Raw genomic sequence first — 17,572 nt, 5'->3', positions numbered from 1 at the left:
GTTATTTTCGGGATCAATCGGGTGATTCAATTTGGCTTTATAATTATCTTTGGCCTCTAAACTTAGAGTTTTAAATCGTTTATGTTACTTTGCTTGGAGTTGTTTTTTAGTGTTTTCCGTATATGTTATAGGTTCTGCTGACGTTTCTCCTAACTATCTTCAATAGTCTCCAGTTCTGCATTTTTTATCTTTTTTTTTTGTTTTTCGAGTGAGTGAGATAATCTTTAATATGCGAGTATCTACTAAAATTCATTATAATATGATTACATCTTGATATCGATATACTTACCAGTAACACAATGCTAACAAAGAGTAGTTAATCTATGTGTACATAATATTTTGTATACCTAGCCGGTAAGAGAGACATCAGCCTATGACGATTAATCCTCCCACAGTGGTCACATTTGAGTGTCATCTGGTCACCTTTGGGTTTCATTTTTAATATTATTTTAGGATCTTAGTTTTTGTTAGCAAGTGAACTTTGTTAAGTGTTCCTACTTCTTCAGTTTTAGTTGGTATGTCTTGTTTGTTCCGCGAAACTTTCCTTTTAGTTTTTGATTTGATGTCTTAGACGCTCCATCACTATATTATTTTAATTAAGTTTGGATTTTGATGATGTCTTATGGGTTTTTTTTCTGCTTTATCTGATGATGAGAATTTTTAAAGTGTTATTTGATTTTATTGGTTTTGAAGAATATAATATTTTGAAAGATATTGAAATGCTGCAAAATCTTTATATAATTTTTTTATGATATGTATGTTCTGAGACTTAGTGTAGGTAGGGTGTCTTTACGACACCACTCTTGCATTGCTGGTCATGGACTTGGGATTTGGGTCGTGACAAGAGTGGTATCAGAGCCAAATTTTGTTAAAACCCCTGTAATATATGGAGCTTAGGAACCATCTTGTCTTGTTGTCATTCCTCTTTAAATTCTTCAATCTTGTGTATAATATGTCTTATTTGAACTCTTTTTATCATTGTGTTGTCATACATGCATTCTTTTAAGAAAATACTGAGGGTAAGATGTGTAGTTAATATTGACCGTGTCAGTAATGATCAAGAGGACATTCTTATTGTTCAACTTAGGAATGAGAGGTGAAGAGGGGGGGTAAAACCTCTTCACCTTAGCCTATGGAGACGAAAGTTCAGGAGGATGATAAGTCTAAGGGAGCTAATAGTTTGGAAGTTGGTCAAGACTACGAGGAGAAATCCAACAAAAGGGTGTCTCATGCTGAGAGTGCTTTACATATGATTGGACATACCATGCAAACCCTAGCTAATCTTTTAGCTGAGAGAATGAAAAAGAAGGATAAGAATGCCTCTTCGACTTCCTATACTATGCATGGAGTGAAAGTGCATTTGTTAGAGTCTTTTAAGCTGGCACCTCTTCCAATAATTTCTGGATGCAGTGTGGCATATGTGTGATGCCACGAGATGCACGAATTATCATACAGTGACTTTAGCATCCTTCAGGTTAAAAGGTGGGGTGACTGTGAACTGGTATAAGTTTAAGAGAAGTGAAAAGGCAACTAATTCTCCATCGATGGAGTGGAAGGGGTTTTCTTAGAGGTTTTTGGAGCGTTTTTTGTCTGAAAATATGAGAGATACCGGAGCATATGAGTTTGAGAGATTGGTTCAAGGTGACTTGATTGTCAATAAAAAGGTTGAAATCAAGCATACAACTATTTGTACTTATTAAAATCTAGGTTGTAAATACTAGATATAAATAGGAAATTTACCTTATAAATAGGAAATCTAGGCTGTAAATGTTACATTAATAGCTCTCTAGATTTAGCTTATCATATATAGCTCCTTAGAATTGCTCTTTGTAATTACTGTGTACAAGATAACTTTTCCTATATAATGAAAGACTAGTCTCAGATGGGAGGCAAGTTAAACCATTTTGTTATGGTATCAGAGCTTTTCTCATAGAATTCTTAAGTCTTAGTTTTCTCAGTCATAGCTTTATGAAGAAGTCAGATAATATGTGTCAGATTTACTGGCAAAAATTATGCTGCTTGGGCATTTCAATTGGAGATCAATTTCGTCCTCCTCCACGCTCCAACAAAGCTTATTACACTGTTGTTACTACTGTTGGTTCCCTTGTTTCACATACTCTTGTTGGCTCACCTATCTCACAACCTCCATCAAATCTACTAACCCGAGAGATGATGCAAGAAATGATTGTGAGTGCTTTCTCCACACTTGGTCTTCAAGGTACTGATTCTTCAGCTTTTTCTTGGATCTTTGATTCAAGTGCTTCCAATCATATAACAAACTCTATGTGTGGCTTAAGTAATATTCGAGAATATTGTGGATCCTCACATATTCAAATAGCTAATGGTAGTGCTCTTCTCATTGTGGCTGTTGGTGATGTACCTTCTTTTTAAAGGATGTTTTTGTCTCACCTTAGCTCGCTATAAATTTAGCTTCTGTAGGTCAGTTTGTGGACAATAACTGTGATGTACACTTTTTTAATAGTGGTTGTATTGTACATGACCAGATGTCGGGACAACTAATAATGAAAGGGCCTAAGCACGAATATTGTTCGCATGGATCAAGTCATGCAATAATTATAGTTTTCTTTTTAATTTGTTTGTGTCAGTTATTTGTCGCTTCAATTAGCTTTTATATATATATGTATAGTAAGTCTTCTTCTTAATGTTTCTTTCATTAAGCATTAGGTTAGTTGTTGCTTAATGTAATTACAAGCTATATATTTCTTTATATTTTTTCTCCCCAAATCATCAGCAAGACTTTCAGCTAGATGACCAGCTAGGAAAACTAGAAAAATTTATCATAAATAGTTGGCCTTAGGATAGCTGATATAGTTTCCTTTGGGGAGATGGACTCATGCAAAGAGAGGGGGGTCCTTGGGTTACTTTGAAATTTGAAAATTACATGTTTCTGATCATAAGCTATACAGCAAATGCTGGGCCTGTATTTGGTGTTTTCTAAGTTGTTTTGTGAACCTTGTGCTGGGTTGCACTGACTATTGTCAACATCTAATAATTTAGTAAGGACCAAGGCTTTAGGAGTGAGGAAGGAAAGAATGGAGTGTTTGCAATTTGCCATGGACATAAGGAACAAGATGATGCCTCCACTGTCTAAAGGTTACAGTGGCAATGCTTATTTACTAATTTCTGTTGCTTTAACAGCCGGAGAATTAGAGGAAGGAAGCCATGAAGCTATAATAGAGAAGATAAAAGAAGCTACGAACTGTCAACAGTGACTATGTGACTGCATATATGGAAGCACTTGATGGGCCACAAGGCACTCTACCTCCTAAGGAGTAAACTATAGTTTCTGATTGGACAAGTATGCCCTTCCACAAGGTTGATTTTCTACATGGCGATGCAGCCTATGCTTCTCCATTGGTTACTCCAATCCCTCAGGTTGCATACTTGATGCAGAATCCAAATGGCTCTGCAGGCATTGATGTGAGGGTTGGCCTGCTTCCACAAGCCCTGGATGCCTTTTCTCATTACCTTCTCATGAATCTACAATAAACCTGAGGCATTGACCTTTCTATCTTTAGTAGCTTTCTTTTTTCTTTGGAGTGGGGGTGAGATCTAGGAGGTATCTGAAAAGATTATGAGGAAATGATTACTGATTATCATGGTAATGACAGGTCACAATGATGTGTTCTAGACATAGTTTTCTCAAATACATACAAGTAACATATGTGGAACTGTTGTTTGGTAAGAGACAATCAAGAACCATTTCTAGTCAATAATAACAGCGGGGGCACTTTTCTTGGTTGGAATAGTGGCTCTTTTCTTCAGTGTGGGGTCATGTGATAATCTCAATGCCATCAATAGTGCAGAAAACACTTGTTCTTCAGGGCCCAGGAACGAGGCATTTTCCTAGTTCAATTCAAAGAAGTTCTAGGAATTGTTATTAGATTACAATGCTTTGCTTAATCAACTAGATAAAAAGAAAAAAAATTTACTCTACTGAATATGAGAACAAAACAACTACTGCAATTAACATACAGTTCTCTAAAGAAAACAAGTGGAATACATAGATAAATGGAGTACCAATTACACTAGGAATAACTCAATCTGCATGAAGTGTAACGCTTCCGCAGATCCTTTTCTCTTGTGGGCTTTGGCAGCATAAATCTGCTTTATATGCATGTCCTAAGAGAATAACCACCACATCCAAAGTCTCCTTCTGGTAACTTCACCTTGTCTTGTTCCTGCATCATTGAATCCTTGTTATTAAATGCCAGGGCTAGAGTTGATGAAGAGATAGTGAACACAGCAAAATACTGATAAGGGATGTAAATCGAAAATGATTCATTGAGTAAGAAAACAATGACATGGAGATCCCAGACAGCAAAACATTTATCCTAATGACTTAAATGTGGTGAAGGATGAAAACTGCTAGAATTTTCGGCTCAAAATTCTCGGGGTAAGAAATGGGGATTTGTTTGCAGCATTACAGGCAAACATCCAAACTATTCTCCTTATCAACAAGATATATCCGGTACACAGAGAAACAGACAAGCATCCAGCCTATTCTCCTAACCAAGAATGTTTGGCCTCATAGGGCATGAAAAACATAATAAACAAACAGATTCAAAGATGACGTGATAAGAAACTCATTCAGAACAAAAACAAGAACTGGCATCAACTTGCAGGTTCTTATTGGGAACGCCATTTTTAAACCATGTTACAGTTGAAACATATATTTGATAATCAGAAGAAACAGTTAGATACAAAAAAACATGGATATAAGGGTAGTGCTGCTTGAGTGAGAGCCAAATGATAATAGAGGAAAATAAAAACTTTGTTTGCCTAGAAGATTCTCTTATTTGATGGTTAAGGCTCAGAATATCATGCAAATTTTATATGCAATATACGACAGGAAAAACAAAGGCATCTCCATAGGAATAGACAGGGATATGGGGGACTTGCCTGTTTCACCATTACACTCACCAAATCCTCCAAGGAGCCAAAATTATTCGAAACATAGCTGTCCTGCTGCTTCTGTTGACCTAGCAAATACCCATCCTTTGACCTCACTAATGTTTCCATTGCTGAACTTTCAACCTCATTATGCTTCATCAGTGAGGTGTCAACAAAATTTGACTGTCCTGCTGAACTGAAGCTTCTTGTTCTCTGAAAAATCATGTTATTTGGATCCAAACTCTGGCCAACGAGACTCCCATTACCATTAATAGGAATTGCAGAGTTTATTGAGTTAGATATGCCATTTGCGTGGTAAGGATCATCCTGTCTATGGTCATCCCACCCTAGCTGGCCATTATTGATTATTTGTCCAGCATCACTGCTCATGGTAGCCACTTGGCATTGTAGATCTGCTTTGGAGTCCTGTAAATGAATGGGTAGAGTAGAGATAGAAGAAACATCACAGTGATTATTCCTACTTTGCAAGGCCATTGTTGACATGCTGTCTCTGATGGAACTGGGATGCAGAGTAGATTGCTTAAAACAGTCATTTAAGGTAAAAGAACTTGATTGGACCCCATTTGACTGAACAGCATTGGACCAGTTGTCATTACATCTACCATGATCCGGGAAATGGGAAGAATATCCTGGATCTAAGGAACCTGCTGCGAGAGAAGATTGATTTCCAAATTTTTGGCCATCTTGGAGCCCTTGACCATGTCCTTCCAGCATCAAAGGTTTGCCTGAAACACCAACAAAAGGGCTGTTTGAGCTCCCAGCAATTATTTTCATATCTGTGGAACCACTGGATACAGGGAAACTGGCTGTATCATCAAGATGAGTAGGAAGTTCCCTAACATAGTTGACACCCTTGTTTGATTGTATTTGATCAAGTTCCAATGACATTGGCATCCCCTGAAGTATGTTCCCATTATTTCCAGGGTGTCCAACTGGTTGGAAGTGACTTAAACCATTAGCTGAGTGCGGTGCACTCTGTACATGACCTAATCGAATCACTCCAGGAGAAGGAAGACCACGAATGCCCAGAACAGCAGGAGAATTCAACCTACTAAGCATTCCACTAGAAGGGAGAGATCTGAAAGGGGTGTTGTGAAACTGCCCAGATCCAGCCAAGTTGTGCAATCCCATACCATTCATAGAATTCATTTGCAGATATGATGCATCTGAACTACCTAAAGCTGCCACCATATTAGCTTGCTGGTTTGCCACAGTGCTGATCCTTTTAAGGTAAAGCCTATATTTCTGCATCCAGGACAGTGTAGTTAGTTTCCCGGATGAAAATAATTATTCAATTTCAATTAAACCAGGAGAGGATAGAATATATGCCTGGAGATGGCTTGCCACATTTTCTCTTGTAAGCTTTTCAACATTCATCAAATCGAGAATCTTCTTTGGAACAGCCTCTGCATAAAAACAAAATGAATGAAAAGTAGAACAGAAATACCAAAACAAAAGGGTGGTTTCATTCATGAATGAGTTTGTTATGAATATAAAAGATCTATGAATTAATTAACCAATGAGATTGCTTTTGCTTAAAATAACAGGTAGAGAAAAAACAAGTTCAGGTACTAAAGAAAGGTCAAAAACCACATATTGTCTCCAATATTAGCAAGGAAAAATAGCAAGCATATGCATGTGCACAATGGCGCATGCATGCACACACGCTCACTAAATGAATAAATAAATATATAAAACCAGGGTTGTATACCCGAGAAAAACATCTTAAACACCTCTAGTATGATGATGAGTTAAATAACATACTGTCAATGCCCAATTGATTAACAGCTGCCACAAACTTGCGATGCAGCTCCACTGACCATACAACCCGGGGCTTCTTTTGGGTTGCTGGATCCTCATTTTCATGTTCATTCTCATCACGATCCTCATCCTCATCCTCATTCTGGTCTTTCCTTTTTTTATTAAGCTTCTGGTCAGGTATTGCTTCACTACTTCCTTGATTAGGCTTGTCTCGGTTATCCGAACTGTTTCTGTCTTTGTTATCATATTTCCTTCTCCTAATTACATGTTGCCAGATGTTCTTTAGCTCCTCAATTCGAACAGGCTTGAGCAAATAATCACAAGCTCCATGAGTGATCCCCTTCATCACAAGCTTTGGATCACCGTTCGCTGACAACACTGCAGTTCAACGTTATTCAATTAGAATCGAATCCTAATTGGACAACCACATACTGCAAAGATGTTACAATAACATGCTATGCAAGAAACAGTAAATTAAACGAACTTGTTAAACTGAACAGAACAATATCCTAATTTTCAGCTTTGGAATCAACCAACAAAATGAGTTTTAATCAGACTAATAGAGTGAACTCTAAACTTTTCAAAGATGTTGGAAATCTGGAAATGGCATGAAAATGATCATTTTCAAAATGTTTTTTGGAACTCCACGGGCCCATAAAGAATCTGCAACACGTTTTCCTTTAGATCAAAACTGAAACACGGAGAGCAAAAGACCATGTGTAGTGTTTTTGTCTTACTGATGACAGGTAGGTCCATCTCAAGCCCCACGAGCTCAAGCAATTTAAAACCGTCCATGTCTGGCATATGGACATCACTGATAACCAGGTCAAACTTGTTCTTGTTTTCTCTCAACATACTCAATGCCGTGATTGCTTGACTCGTCGTAGTAACTGCACAATCCACAACCCATATATTGTATAAGTCCAGATTGTGAAATTCCACAAAAATAGATCAGTTAAACCATAGAAAATCAATCATTAATCTAGATTTATCAGGTTAAAATATTCAGAATCAACCGAAACTCATAAAATCAATAATAAATTTAGATTTATTTTGAAAAGATCCAGAAGTGTGCCATGCCAATAAATCATAAGATTTCGGAAGCTTAAACTCAGAACAAATCTACAGAAATCTAACTCCAAAGAACTAATGACCCAAGAGTACAAATGCAATCAATTTAGAAGATCCAACAGTTCCAATCAGTATAACACACCAGTAGCCAAAACCTCAGAATGTCATTAGAGACAGTAAAGATTCAAAAGTGTAAACTTTAACCTACAAAATCTTGTTAAAGTGGATACATATCTAAGTGCCTATCACCCAAAAGTAACAAACCGGATCAAAGCAAGCAGAGAATATAGATTTCTTCTTTTCTCAAGAAACCAAGAAACAAGACAAGATACTTTAATTTAACTCAACAGTTTACACAAACATCATGTTTACAAAAACCAATTACATAAAACTTTTCAATCAACAAGGAGAATCAAAACCAAGAACAAAGATTATTCATGTCAATGGCTTATAACCACTCATATTTTACACAACTAACAACGTAAATCTGACAAACAACGAAAACATCAAAGCCTTAACAACAAAACATGAAAACAAAAACCCATGTCCAAAAAACATGAACAACTCAATGAAGCAATAAAAAAAGAGAGACAAACCAGTATACTGGCATCTACGAAGCAGAGTTTCCAGCAGTAAAAGACAAGTTGGGTCATCATCAACAGCCAAAACTCTCATACCAATAGGAAACTGGTCTATATTGCTATCTCCAATTCCCTGCTCTACAGTCATTTTCTTTTTCTCTTCAAAACAACTTGTCAAAGCAAAGAATGAAAGAAAGGGACTAATTTACCAAGTGGGGTGCTAGTATTTGCTTCAAAGATTGAAGCTTTAACTGGTTTTTGTTTCAAAGTTTAAAGCTCTTAACAAAAACCCATAAACCATAATAATGGCAGAGCTTGGCAATGAGTCAATTGAGAGAGAAAGTGGCAATAAAAAAAGAGAGTTGATTGGCTAAGTTGGAATATAGTATTTTAGGGATAGAGAAAGCTTTTAAAACATAAAAAAACATGACAACGAACCAGAAATTCTATTTTTATTTGGTCCCTCTACTTTGAATGTTCTTCTACTTTGATAGTTATATTATTTTTTATTCTAATATCATCCTTTGACTGTTGACTTTTTTTTCCTATAATCATTTGATTATTTTTTTCATGCACTCATATGCTCCTTCTATAAAGTACCTATCAAGTACCGTTAATAATCAATCACGAGAATATCATATTATATAGAGTGAAAAGTAAGGGATTCACATTAATACATAAAAAATATTAATTTTTTATAATAATAATAATAATTTAAAGTCTTCACAAAATGACATTCTAACCATTTTTAACTATTGACTTATGAGAATTATTATTAAGATTCACTCATTATATATACGAGATATTTCCAAAATTGAATTTGAGAATAATATTCCATAAAATGGGCTTTTTTTAAGAAAAATGTAAAGTATTTATACAAAAACATAAAAATAAAAATAAAAATAAAGCGAGATTTAACCACAAGATCTTTCGTAGAATCACTTCTGTGATGATAAATAGAATAAGGGGATGATAGCGAGAGGATCAAAGTAAATAAAAATTAAAATCTGAGGAACCAAATAAAATAATCAAGCCTACAGTTTACTGTGATGATAAAGAATATGAAATGTAAGGATATATTTGGACGGTGATGGAATTTGTGGACGGTGGTGAGTGAGAGATTAAAAAGATAAAAGCTTTTATTATCAAGATTTGTTTTACCATTGTTGGTTGCGCGTTCTCGCCACGCGCAACTATTCTGGATTGTAATTGATATTTTCCGTTTTGGTACAATTTTAGAATTATCTACTTTTCTTTTTCATTGTAAAGGAATAAATTGAAAGTAGTATTTTGCAATTTTCTACCCTGTCTAGATATTACTAGTTACATGCCCCGCGCGATGCCGCGGGTCAATTATTTTTGCATTTTAAAAATAGTCAAGATCTAAAAGTGTTAAGTTTTTTTGCAAAGTTATATCCAAGAATCTCAGGTTTGGTTGCAACGCCTGACCCAAGAGTAATGTTTATAATATTAATAATAACATTAAACTTGGGTTAACCCTTAGCATAAAAGTGTCTGGACTGCAATACCAGACCCAATAGCATTGGACGTGGGTCTGGCTGCAAGGTCATATCATAAAAGTGTGATAATTAAATAGATTAGTTAAAAAGAAAAAAAAAACCAACAGGAAGAAAAAAACTAATTAAAAAAAAGAAGAAGATGAATTAATTGGGTTAACCCTTCAAACCAGGTTAACTCGTCATACCTTGAATTCGCATCGTGAAATTTTGATAATTAAAAAGAAAAAAACAAATTAATGGGTTAACCCAGAATTAACTGGGCTAACTCGTCAAACCAGGTTAACCTGTCAAACCCGAAATCCGTGTAATGAAAGTTTGATAACTAAATAGAAAAAAATTTAACATCAATTTAAATTAAACGAAAAAAATTAATTAAAAAAAAAAGGCATCAGCCTTTTCACTGTGGACTGCACTGTGCAGTTCACAGTCAAAGGCATAAAAAAAAACTAAAAGCATCAGCCGAGAACTACTTAGAAAAAAATTTAATATTAGTAAACTAAATTAATTAAATAAATAAAATTAAAAAGAAAAAAAAAACCTCTAAGAAGAAAAAAAAACTAAATAGAAAGAAATTTAACATTAACAAACTAAACTAAACGAAAAAAATAATTAAAAAGAAAAAAAAAGGCAAAAAAAAAAAAATTCAGGTTAACTCGTCAAACCAAGTTAACCTGTTAAACCCGGGATCCGTGTCATGAATGTCTGGTAACTAAATAAAAAAAAGTGAACATTAATAAACTGAACTAAACAAAAAAAATTAATTAAAAAGAAAAAAAATCCGGGTTAACTCGTCAAACCATGTTAACCTGTTAAACTCAATATTTGTGTCATGAAAGTCTGATAACTAAATAAAAAAAAAATTAACATTAACAAACTAAATTAAACAAAAATATTTATGAAAATAATAATAATAAAAAAATTGACGGGTCAACCCAGAATTAACTGGGTTCACTCGTGAAACCAGGTTAACCCGTGAAACTCGGGATATGTGTCATGAAAGTCTAATAACTAAATAGAAAGAAATTTAACATTAACAAACTAAACTAAACGAAAAAAATTAATTAAAAAAAAACAAAGAAAGAAGCAAAAAAAAATCCCAAAAATCATTAAAAAACAGCTAAAAAAACTTAAACAACTTTAAAAAAAAAAAAAAACCTAAGGAATCAATGTTTTACTGTGGACTGCACAGTGCAGTCCACAGTAAAACACTTATTCCTTTTAGCTATTGTTACTAGTTACATGACCCGCGCGATGCCGCAGGTTTTTTTTTTTTGCATAAAAAATATATAAAAAACTAAGATTTAAAAGTGTTAGGTTTTTCTGCAAAACTATACCCAAGAATCTTGGATTTGGCTGCAACGCCTGACCTAAAAATAATATTTATAATATTAATAATAACATTAAACTTGCATGACCCAAGTTTAAGTAAGCTTGGCTGCAACACCGGACCCAAGAATATTGGATGTGGGTCTGGCTATAACGTCGTGTCATAAAAGTATGATAATTAATTAAAAAGAAAAAAACTAATGAAGAAAAAGAAAAAAAAATCTGAATTAATTGGGTTAACCTTTCAAATCAGATTAACCCGTAAAACCTGAGATTCGCGTCATGAAAATTTGATAACTAAATAGAAAAAAAAAATTGACGGGTTTACCCATAATTAACTGAGTTAACCCATCAAACCAAGTTAACTCGTCAAGCCCTGGATACGTGTCATGAAAGTCTGATAATTAAATAGAAAGAAATTTAACATTAACAAACTAAACTAAATAACAAAATTAATTAAAAAGAAAAAAATCCGAGTTAACTCGTCAAACCAGGTTAACTCATCAAACCCGGGATCCGTACCATGAAAATCTTCAAAAATTAATTATCAGATTTTATTAATTTTTTTTATCATATTAACAAATTAAATCAAACAAAAAAAATTCATTAAAAAAAACAAAAAAAAAACAGTTCTGTAATATAATATAATATAATAATTATAATAATATAATATATTAATAAGTGAAAGGCGTGGGGAAGCTACAGTAGTTTCCCCACGCCTTTTAGAGTGTTACTTACAGTTCTGTAATATAATATAATATAATAATTATAATAATATAATATATTAATAAGTGAAAGGTGTGGGGAAGCTACAGTAGTTTTCCCACGCCTTTTAGAGTATTACTTAATATTATTGGGAACAATGCTATTTTTACAAAATTTAGTTACAGGATTAGTTTTTTTTAGAAGATTAAAATACTATATATGAGTGGATTTCCTGTTTGATTATTATCTTGAAATATAAAAGATAAAAATAACAGTTTTTTTTATTTTAAAATAAAAAATATATTTTAAAAACATATTTATTTTGTATTACTGTTTTTATCTTTTCAACTATACATGCTTCCGTACCAGCCTTGTAAATATAAATTATGTGAATTTTTGTAAAATTATCATTATTATATCATTATTGTTCCTATTGGTTTTAAAAAATATCGGTATAATTGATTTTTTTTACTAAATTTGTAAGGGGTGGGATGACTAGTTAGTGTATTTGAATTTTTATTTGGGGAATTTTTAAAGCTTATTAAACATTCCTTTTTTTTCTTTCTTTCTTTTAATAACCATTGACAATCTTAATTAGAGTATCTCTTTTTTTTTTTTTGATCCATCTATTTTGGGAATATGATTAAAATTTTATTTTTTCTCCTCACCCATTTAATGGGTATAAACTTGCTAGGAAGATTTAGTAATTTGAATTTAAGCACATGGAAATTGAGAATTTTAAACCTTATTTCATTTTAGTTACGTTGTTTAAGTATTGGATCCTTGTGTATTTGTATGGTCTTCTTAATTCCTATAGGTTCATCATCTTCTTCACCTCTCCTTTCTACTTATATTAAAATGAATTTATATCAACATCCCAATAAAATCGATTTTTAAATTTTAATATTATATATCTCAATACTAATATAAATACATCATATCTAGTTTTATTTATATAAAAACTTATTAAATATAATTCATTTTATGACCCGTTCCATGATTTAAAATAATATGATTTTAATTTTTTTTTAAATTAAAATGATGTAACTTTAAAATTAATAAAAAGATCAAACTAAATTTTTATCGAGTAAATTAGTTTTTAATATCAATCTAGCTTGATCAAATTAGTAGATAACATGATTAACATATCAAGCTTAACAAACATCTATATTTATATATAATATAAGTTATGTCTAGTGATTATTTTTATTATCAAATAAAGATAACTCACATAAACAATATAAAGCGGAATGGTATTAAAACACTGAAAATGCAAGAAAAAAATCACAAAATTCGAAAAAAATAAAATAAAAGAGTGGGTGATACGGTGAAATGTTTAACCACAATGCTTGAAAGTGGGGACCACATTGGAAAAGGCCTTTGCAGTAAACGACAGACAGAAACTGCAAGAACTTTAGCCCGCGTGAGCATGCTTCGCGGGTCATGTAGGCGCAGACCGTGCTCGACATCAAATCCCTGCATTTAGTGTATTTGGTCAACTTTTATCTCCATCCACTTTCTACTTATCCAATTCTTAATTTCATCCTAAAAGCAAAATGTTATATCAATTTGATCTCTAATGTTTCAAAAATTTATCAATCAAGTCCTTTTGTCCATTTTTGTTCGCATTCCAAAGAAAGATATTGACGGAAACGCACACAAGGATTCAATCAAGACCGTATAAAATGTCAAGGATGCCATAAATAAATATTTTTATTTTGGAAAAAAAATGAAGACATGAGCAATGCATGGTATTTAATATTTTTTTAATAATAATGATAAGAAACACGAGTCCACAACACCATAGCTTATTGCTCGGGATATGTTTAACTATAATTTATAAAAAAAAATTTAACCGTAACCACAAAAACAATTGTAAAATCAAACATTTCCCAAGTCCCAAGGTGAGTAAATAGGTTTTTTGCTAGCAATAGTTAATCTTTGCAAGGAGAAACAAAGAGTGCAAATAATTGGTGCATGTTTCAAGCTGGGAGTGGCAGCTTAACCGATCCTTACAAGCTAGGAAAGAGGACAAGGTCACAAGAGGATGTGGCCTGCGGTGGTCCAGCATTCCATGCAGCATTAGCTCAGGACGCATGGAAAGGAAAAACAAAAGCCGCTCTCCCTGTGAGAGCGACAAGGGTGAAGTAGAGTGCTAGCTAGCTAGCTAGCTAGGGACTAGACCCGAGAACTGTGAATTCCCTTTACTTAGTTTTTGTACTTAGTTTATATCCTAGCTGTAATAATTGGCCGGTCTGGTTAGTTAACACAGTTCCCTGTCGATCTAGGCCTTTCTCTTTAGGTATAGCCAACGAAGATTCTTCAATTTCTTTTCAAATAATATGTATTTCAGACTTTTCTTAAAAATAAAAACTTAAATCTCATGTTATAGTAATGTGCTGAGCATTTAGTGTCGCTGACCTAGTTAATATTACTGGCACTAGTCGGACATAACCCAACAAACTACATCTGTTTTCATGGTATGATTAATGAAGAGTTGAGTTGATGCATGAGTTCTGCAACAAATCATTGTCTATGTCATATTGTCATTATTTATCATTCGATCTCAAATCCAATTACTAGACTTCAATTAATAGTTTTTTTAACTTGAACGATATTCCAATAATTAAGTTTTTTCTTTAAAAATAATCAGATGTCTCAGGACTCCTTTATCTTGTTCCTTGATGTATGTACACAAGGAGCATTTTCGTTGTTAATTCCGTGTTATTTTAATCGATCTTGGTCATCATTTTGATATTTTATTACTGGGTCCATGGAAGATTTCTGAAAAGATGTTAAAGTAGGAGGAAGAGATTATTCTCAACTTCATTAATTTGTCTTTAAGATTCAGAAAAAAAAAAGTAATTTCTTTACAATTAAAAAATGAAAAACTTAATCCAAAAATGAATTTTTTTTTTTTTGAACATATGGAAAAGGAGGTAGGCTTACCATGCAAGTCCACACAATATATAGAGGGCAGGGTTTTACTTTATCCACCAACTTTTTTTAAGTTGGTGGGAGAAAGGGTAATAATGAGTAATAGAGGCAATTAATTAAAGAAAAGCTAGCAAATCAGCATACACTAGAATGCCCACTATATATTTCGTGTGAGTGGATGAGACTATGGTGTGTGGGTTCCAGATAAGGAGAGGAATGCCATCTATGATTAGATGATGTGATGTATCTCTTCTAGATTAAGGGATTTTTATCGTTACTGGGGCCTTCATAGCTTGATTGAAAGTGCCTTTTAATCAAGTTTTGTATGCACAAAGCTAATTAATTAGACTATATCGATCTAATCTCAACTTTCTCCATCATCCCTTCTTTTTACTGCTATCAATAATGACTCAAGATGAAGAAAGTGTGAGTATATGCAGTGGCTGCCAGTATCCTGTCTTTGTGTTCTTGTACCCAAATAATCAACCTTAATTAAACATATATATTAATCTTCGCTCCATGATAAGTGCCTGGCGTTTGTGAACAAGGAAAGTGGCCAAACAGCAGCTTGGGACGGAGAAATATCATTATATATAGAGAGTTTAGTACCATGCACCCATACTCAAGTATGTTGTGGATTAATGCATTGTTCATGTAGACGGTGAATAGGGTTTTTTCGTTTAACTTATCGATTTCTTTTCGATGCAATTTTAAATTATATTAGTATAGTTTTACACGTTAAGATTTCTTTTTACTTATATATTTTAGTTAAGATAAAAGGTAAGATGCATTAAGATCGATGGAGAAGTAATTAAGCTATAATTAGTTATACTTAATATATACTTAACGTGTAATATGACATCTTAATTAAGAAGGAAATTTAGTATGCTTTGGTGAGAATATTCCATTAAACTAAAGGATTAGGTATAAAAATTAAATCTATTTCCCCAATCTGTTCAAGGATTAAATTACTCATGTCAATGTTAAGACTTATAAGAAATTTATTATCTAGAATCTGCAGGTCCTCGTTTAGTTAAATCTTGATGGATAACAAGCTTGGAAATTAAATACATTTTCCCAACTAGAAAGCCAATTAATCCCTTCATATTTTATAATCATAGAAGTACCCTTTTATTAATGGTTGATGATCATATCCTTTAGATAAGGTTTGGTCATTGTCTCTCGGGCTAAGAAAAGAAGGTGACATGTTTTCATATTTTTTTTGTTTTAAAAAATAAAAATTTATTCTAAAATTATCTCACGTATATATCTTTATCTTTACAACCAAATATATTTTTATTATTTTTATATCTTCATTTCAATCCTAAAACACTAATCATATAATGACAATGTACATAAACTATTTATGGTACGATGTTGTAAAGTTGAAATATACATTACAAAAATATAGCACAAAATCTTTAACATGAAGGATCGATGACATGTTTTCATATCTTTTTAATTTTAAAAACATTGAAATTTACTCTAAAATTATCTCAAGTATATATTTTTATATTTTTATTTCTTCAATCAAATATATTCTTATCATTTTTATATATATCTTCACTTCAATCCTAAAGTACACTAATCATATACAATCTTATAACATGCTTTTTAATTTGGGTAAAATGACAATTAATGTGCATAAACTATGTATTGTATGATGTTGTAAAGTTGAAGCATGCATTAAAAAAAAATAGCACAAAATCTTTAACCTGAAGGATCATTGAGATAAGTTATTAGTTTTCTAAATCTCGGTGTTGCTTCCTACCACATATTGAAGATCCTAGCTAGACCCACAAGGTGGATGGACGTCAGATCCCAATGAACTTGGTGATTATCCAAAGCACCAATAATCCTTTGACTCTAGCCCCATTAATATTCAAAAGGGTTGATGATCAGTTTAATTTGCATGATAACATGATTAACCCTAGCTTTCTCTACACAGCCAAAATATAATATTGTTCGTGCAATATAATATATTTTTCTAGAAGATTCATTTTGGGTGGCAAATCTTGAGATTCCTTAACTTTTTGGCAAGTCACATGACCTCAATTTTGTATGAATTCAGGCTGTAAGGGTATAGGGGGGAAGAACAGCGTACCTTAGCTGCATAAGATGCTGCTCAAAGTAATAGTATATATGCGTATGCTGAATTCTAGCTAATGTTGTCTCCCATGAGGGGAATATTTTTAAAAACTTTCTGAAATTTGTGCCACTTTTATGAAAAATGCATAGTTGGCTGCCTAATTTTTTTATGAAAATTGCTTGGCATATAGAGAGGAAGAATATGATTTGGTTGGTTAGTTGTTAGTACTAATATATGCATCAATTATTGGAAATCATGGATGGATGATGATATATTATATATTTAGTTACTAGTAAGTGTACCTTACCTAAATATGGTTTAACTCATAACCTGCTAAACATCTGGATTATGGTTTGATGGGTTAATCTTGATTGATCCGACTAAACTTGATCTCTAATTGTTTCCACGGCCCTTTCGAGAATAATTCTAAACCAATTAAATATAGTTTGAAGAGATCTCAAAGTAGGGTCAGCTAAGTTTGAAACTCATCTATGGATATGATCAATCCAAAATGATATATTTTGAATTTTTTTTTATAAAAAAAGGTCTAATAAAATTGTGACCGAGTCTACCGAGTCAAATCTCATCTAATTTAATTTGAAATTCAACTTGAATAAAAAATTGGGATGGTGAATCACCAAGTTGAC

The 17,572-nt window shown here is 32.9% G+C and overlaps 1 protein-coding gene across 4 annotated transcripts; it reads right to left on the bottom strand.

Annotated features, from left to right (window-relative positions):
• Window positions 1-3,081: 3,081 nt before the first annotated feature.
• Window positions 3,082-8,732, bottom strand: LOC7489144 (two-component response regulator ARR12). Of its 4 annotated transcripts, none has more exons than XR_008059450.1 (7): window positions 8,364-8,732; window positions 7,434-7,586; window positions 6,700-7,074; window positions 6,265-6,341; window positions 4,924-6,180; window positions 4,042-4,202; window positions 3,082-3,584 (listed from the first exon to the last, which is right to left on the bottom strand). XR_008059450.1 is itself a non-coding variant. In XM_024604082.2 (6 exons), exons 1-6 carry the CDS (start codon window positions 8,494-8,496, stop codon window positions 4,131-4,133), a joined length of 2,067 nt encoding a protein of 688 aa, XP_024459850.1. In that variant the 5' UTR covers window positions 8,497-8,732; the 3' UTR covers window positions 3,820-4,130. The 4 variants fall into 4 exon arrangements, 2 of the variants coding, with proteins under 2 accessions (XP_024459850.1, XP_024459851.1); XR_002982563.2 differs by lacking the exon at window positions 3,082-3,584 and adding an exon at window positions 3,820-3,867; XM_024604082.2 differs by lacking the exon at window positions 3,082-3,584 and having other exon boundaries at window positions 3,820-4,202.
• Between the last annotated feature and the right edge of the window lie 8,840 nt (window positions 8,733-17,572).

This window comes from Populus trichocarpa, chromosome 6, assembly GCF_000002775.5.
Source record: "Populus trichocarpa isolate Nisqually-1 chromosome 6, P.trichocarpa_v4.1, whole genome shotgun sequence".
NCBI lineage: Eukaryota > Viridiplantae > Streptophyta > Magnoliopsida > Malpighiales > Salicaceae > Populus > Populus trichocarpa.
This window is presented reverse-complemented; position numbering and strand designations above follow the sequence as displayed.

Bases quoted from the DNA above. Each gene is read 5' to 3' on its own strand.
- LOC7489144 (XM_024604082.2), bottom strand. From the start codon at position 8,496: ATGACTGTAGAGCAGGGAATTGGAGATAGCAATATAGACCAGTTTCCT. The intron at 7,587-8,363 runs GTTTGTCTCTCT...TGGATTGTGCAG, and splicing joins TCGTAGATGCCAGTATACTG to TTACTACGACGAGTCAAGCA. The intron at 7,075-7,433 runs GTAAGACAAAAA...GTTGAACTGCAG, and splicing joins GATGGACCTACCTGTCATCA to TGTTGTCAGCGAACGGTGAT.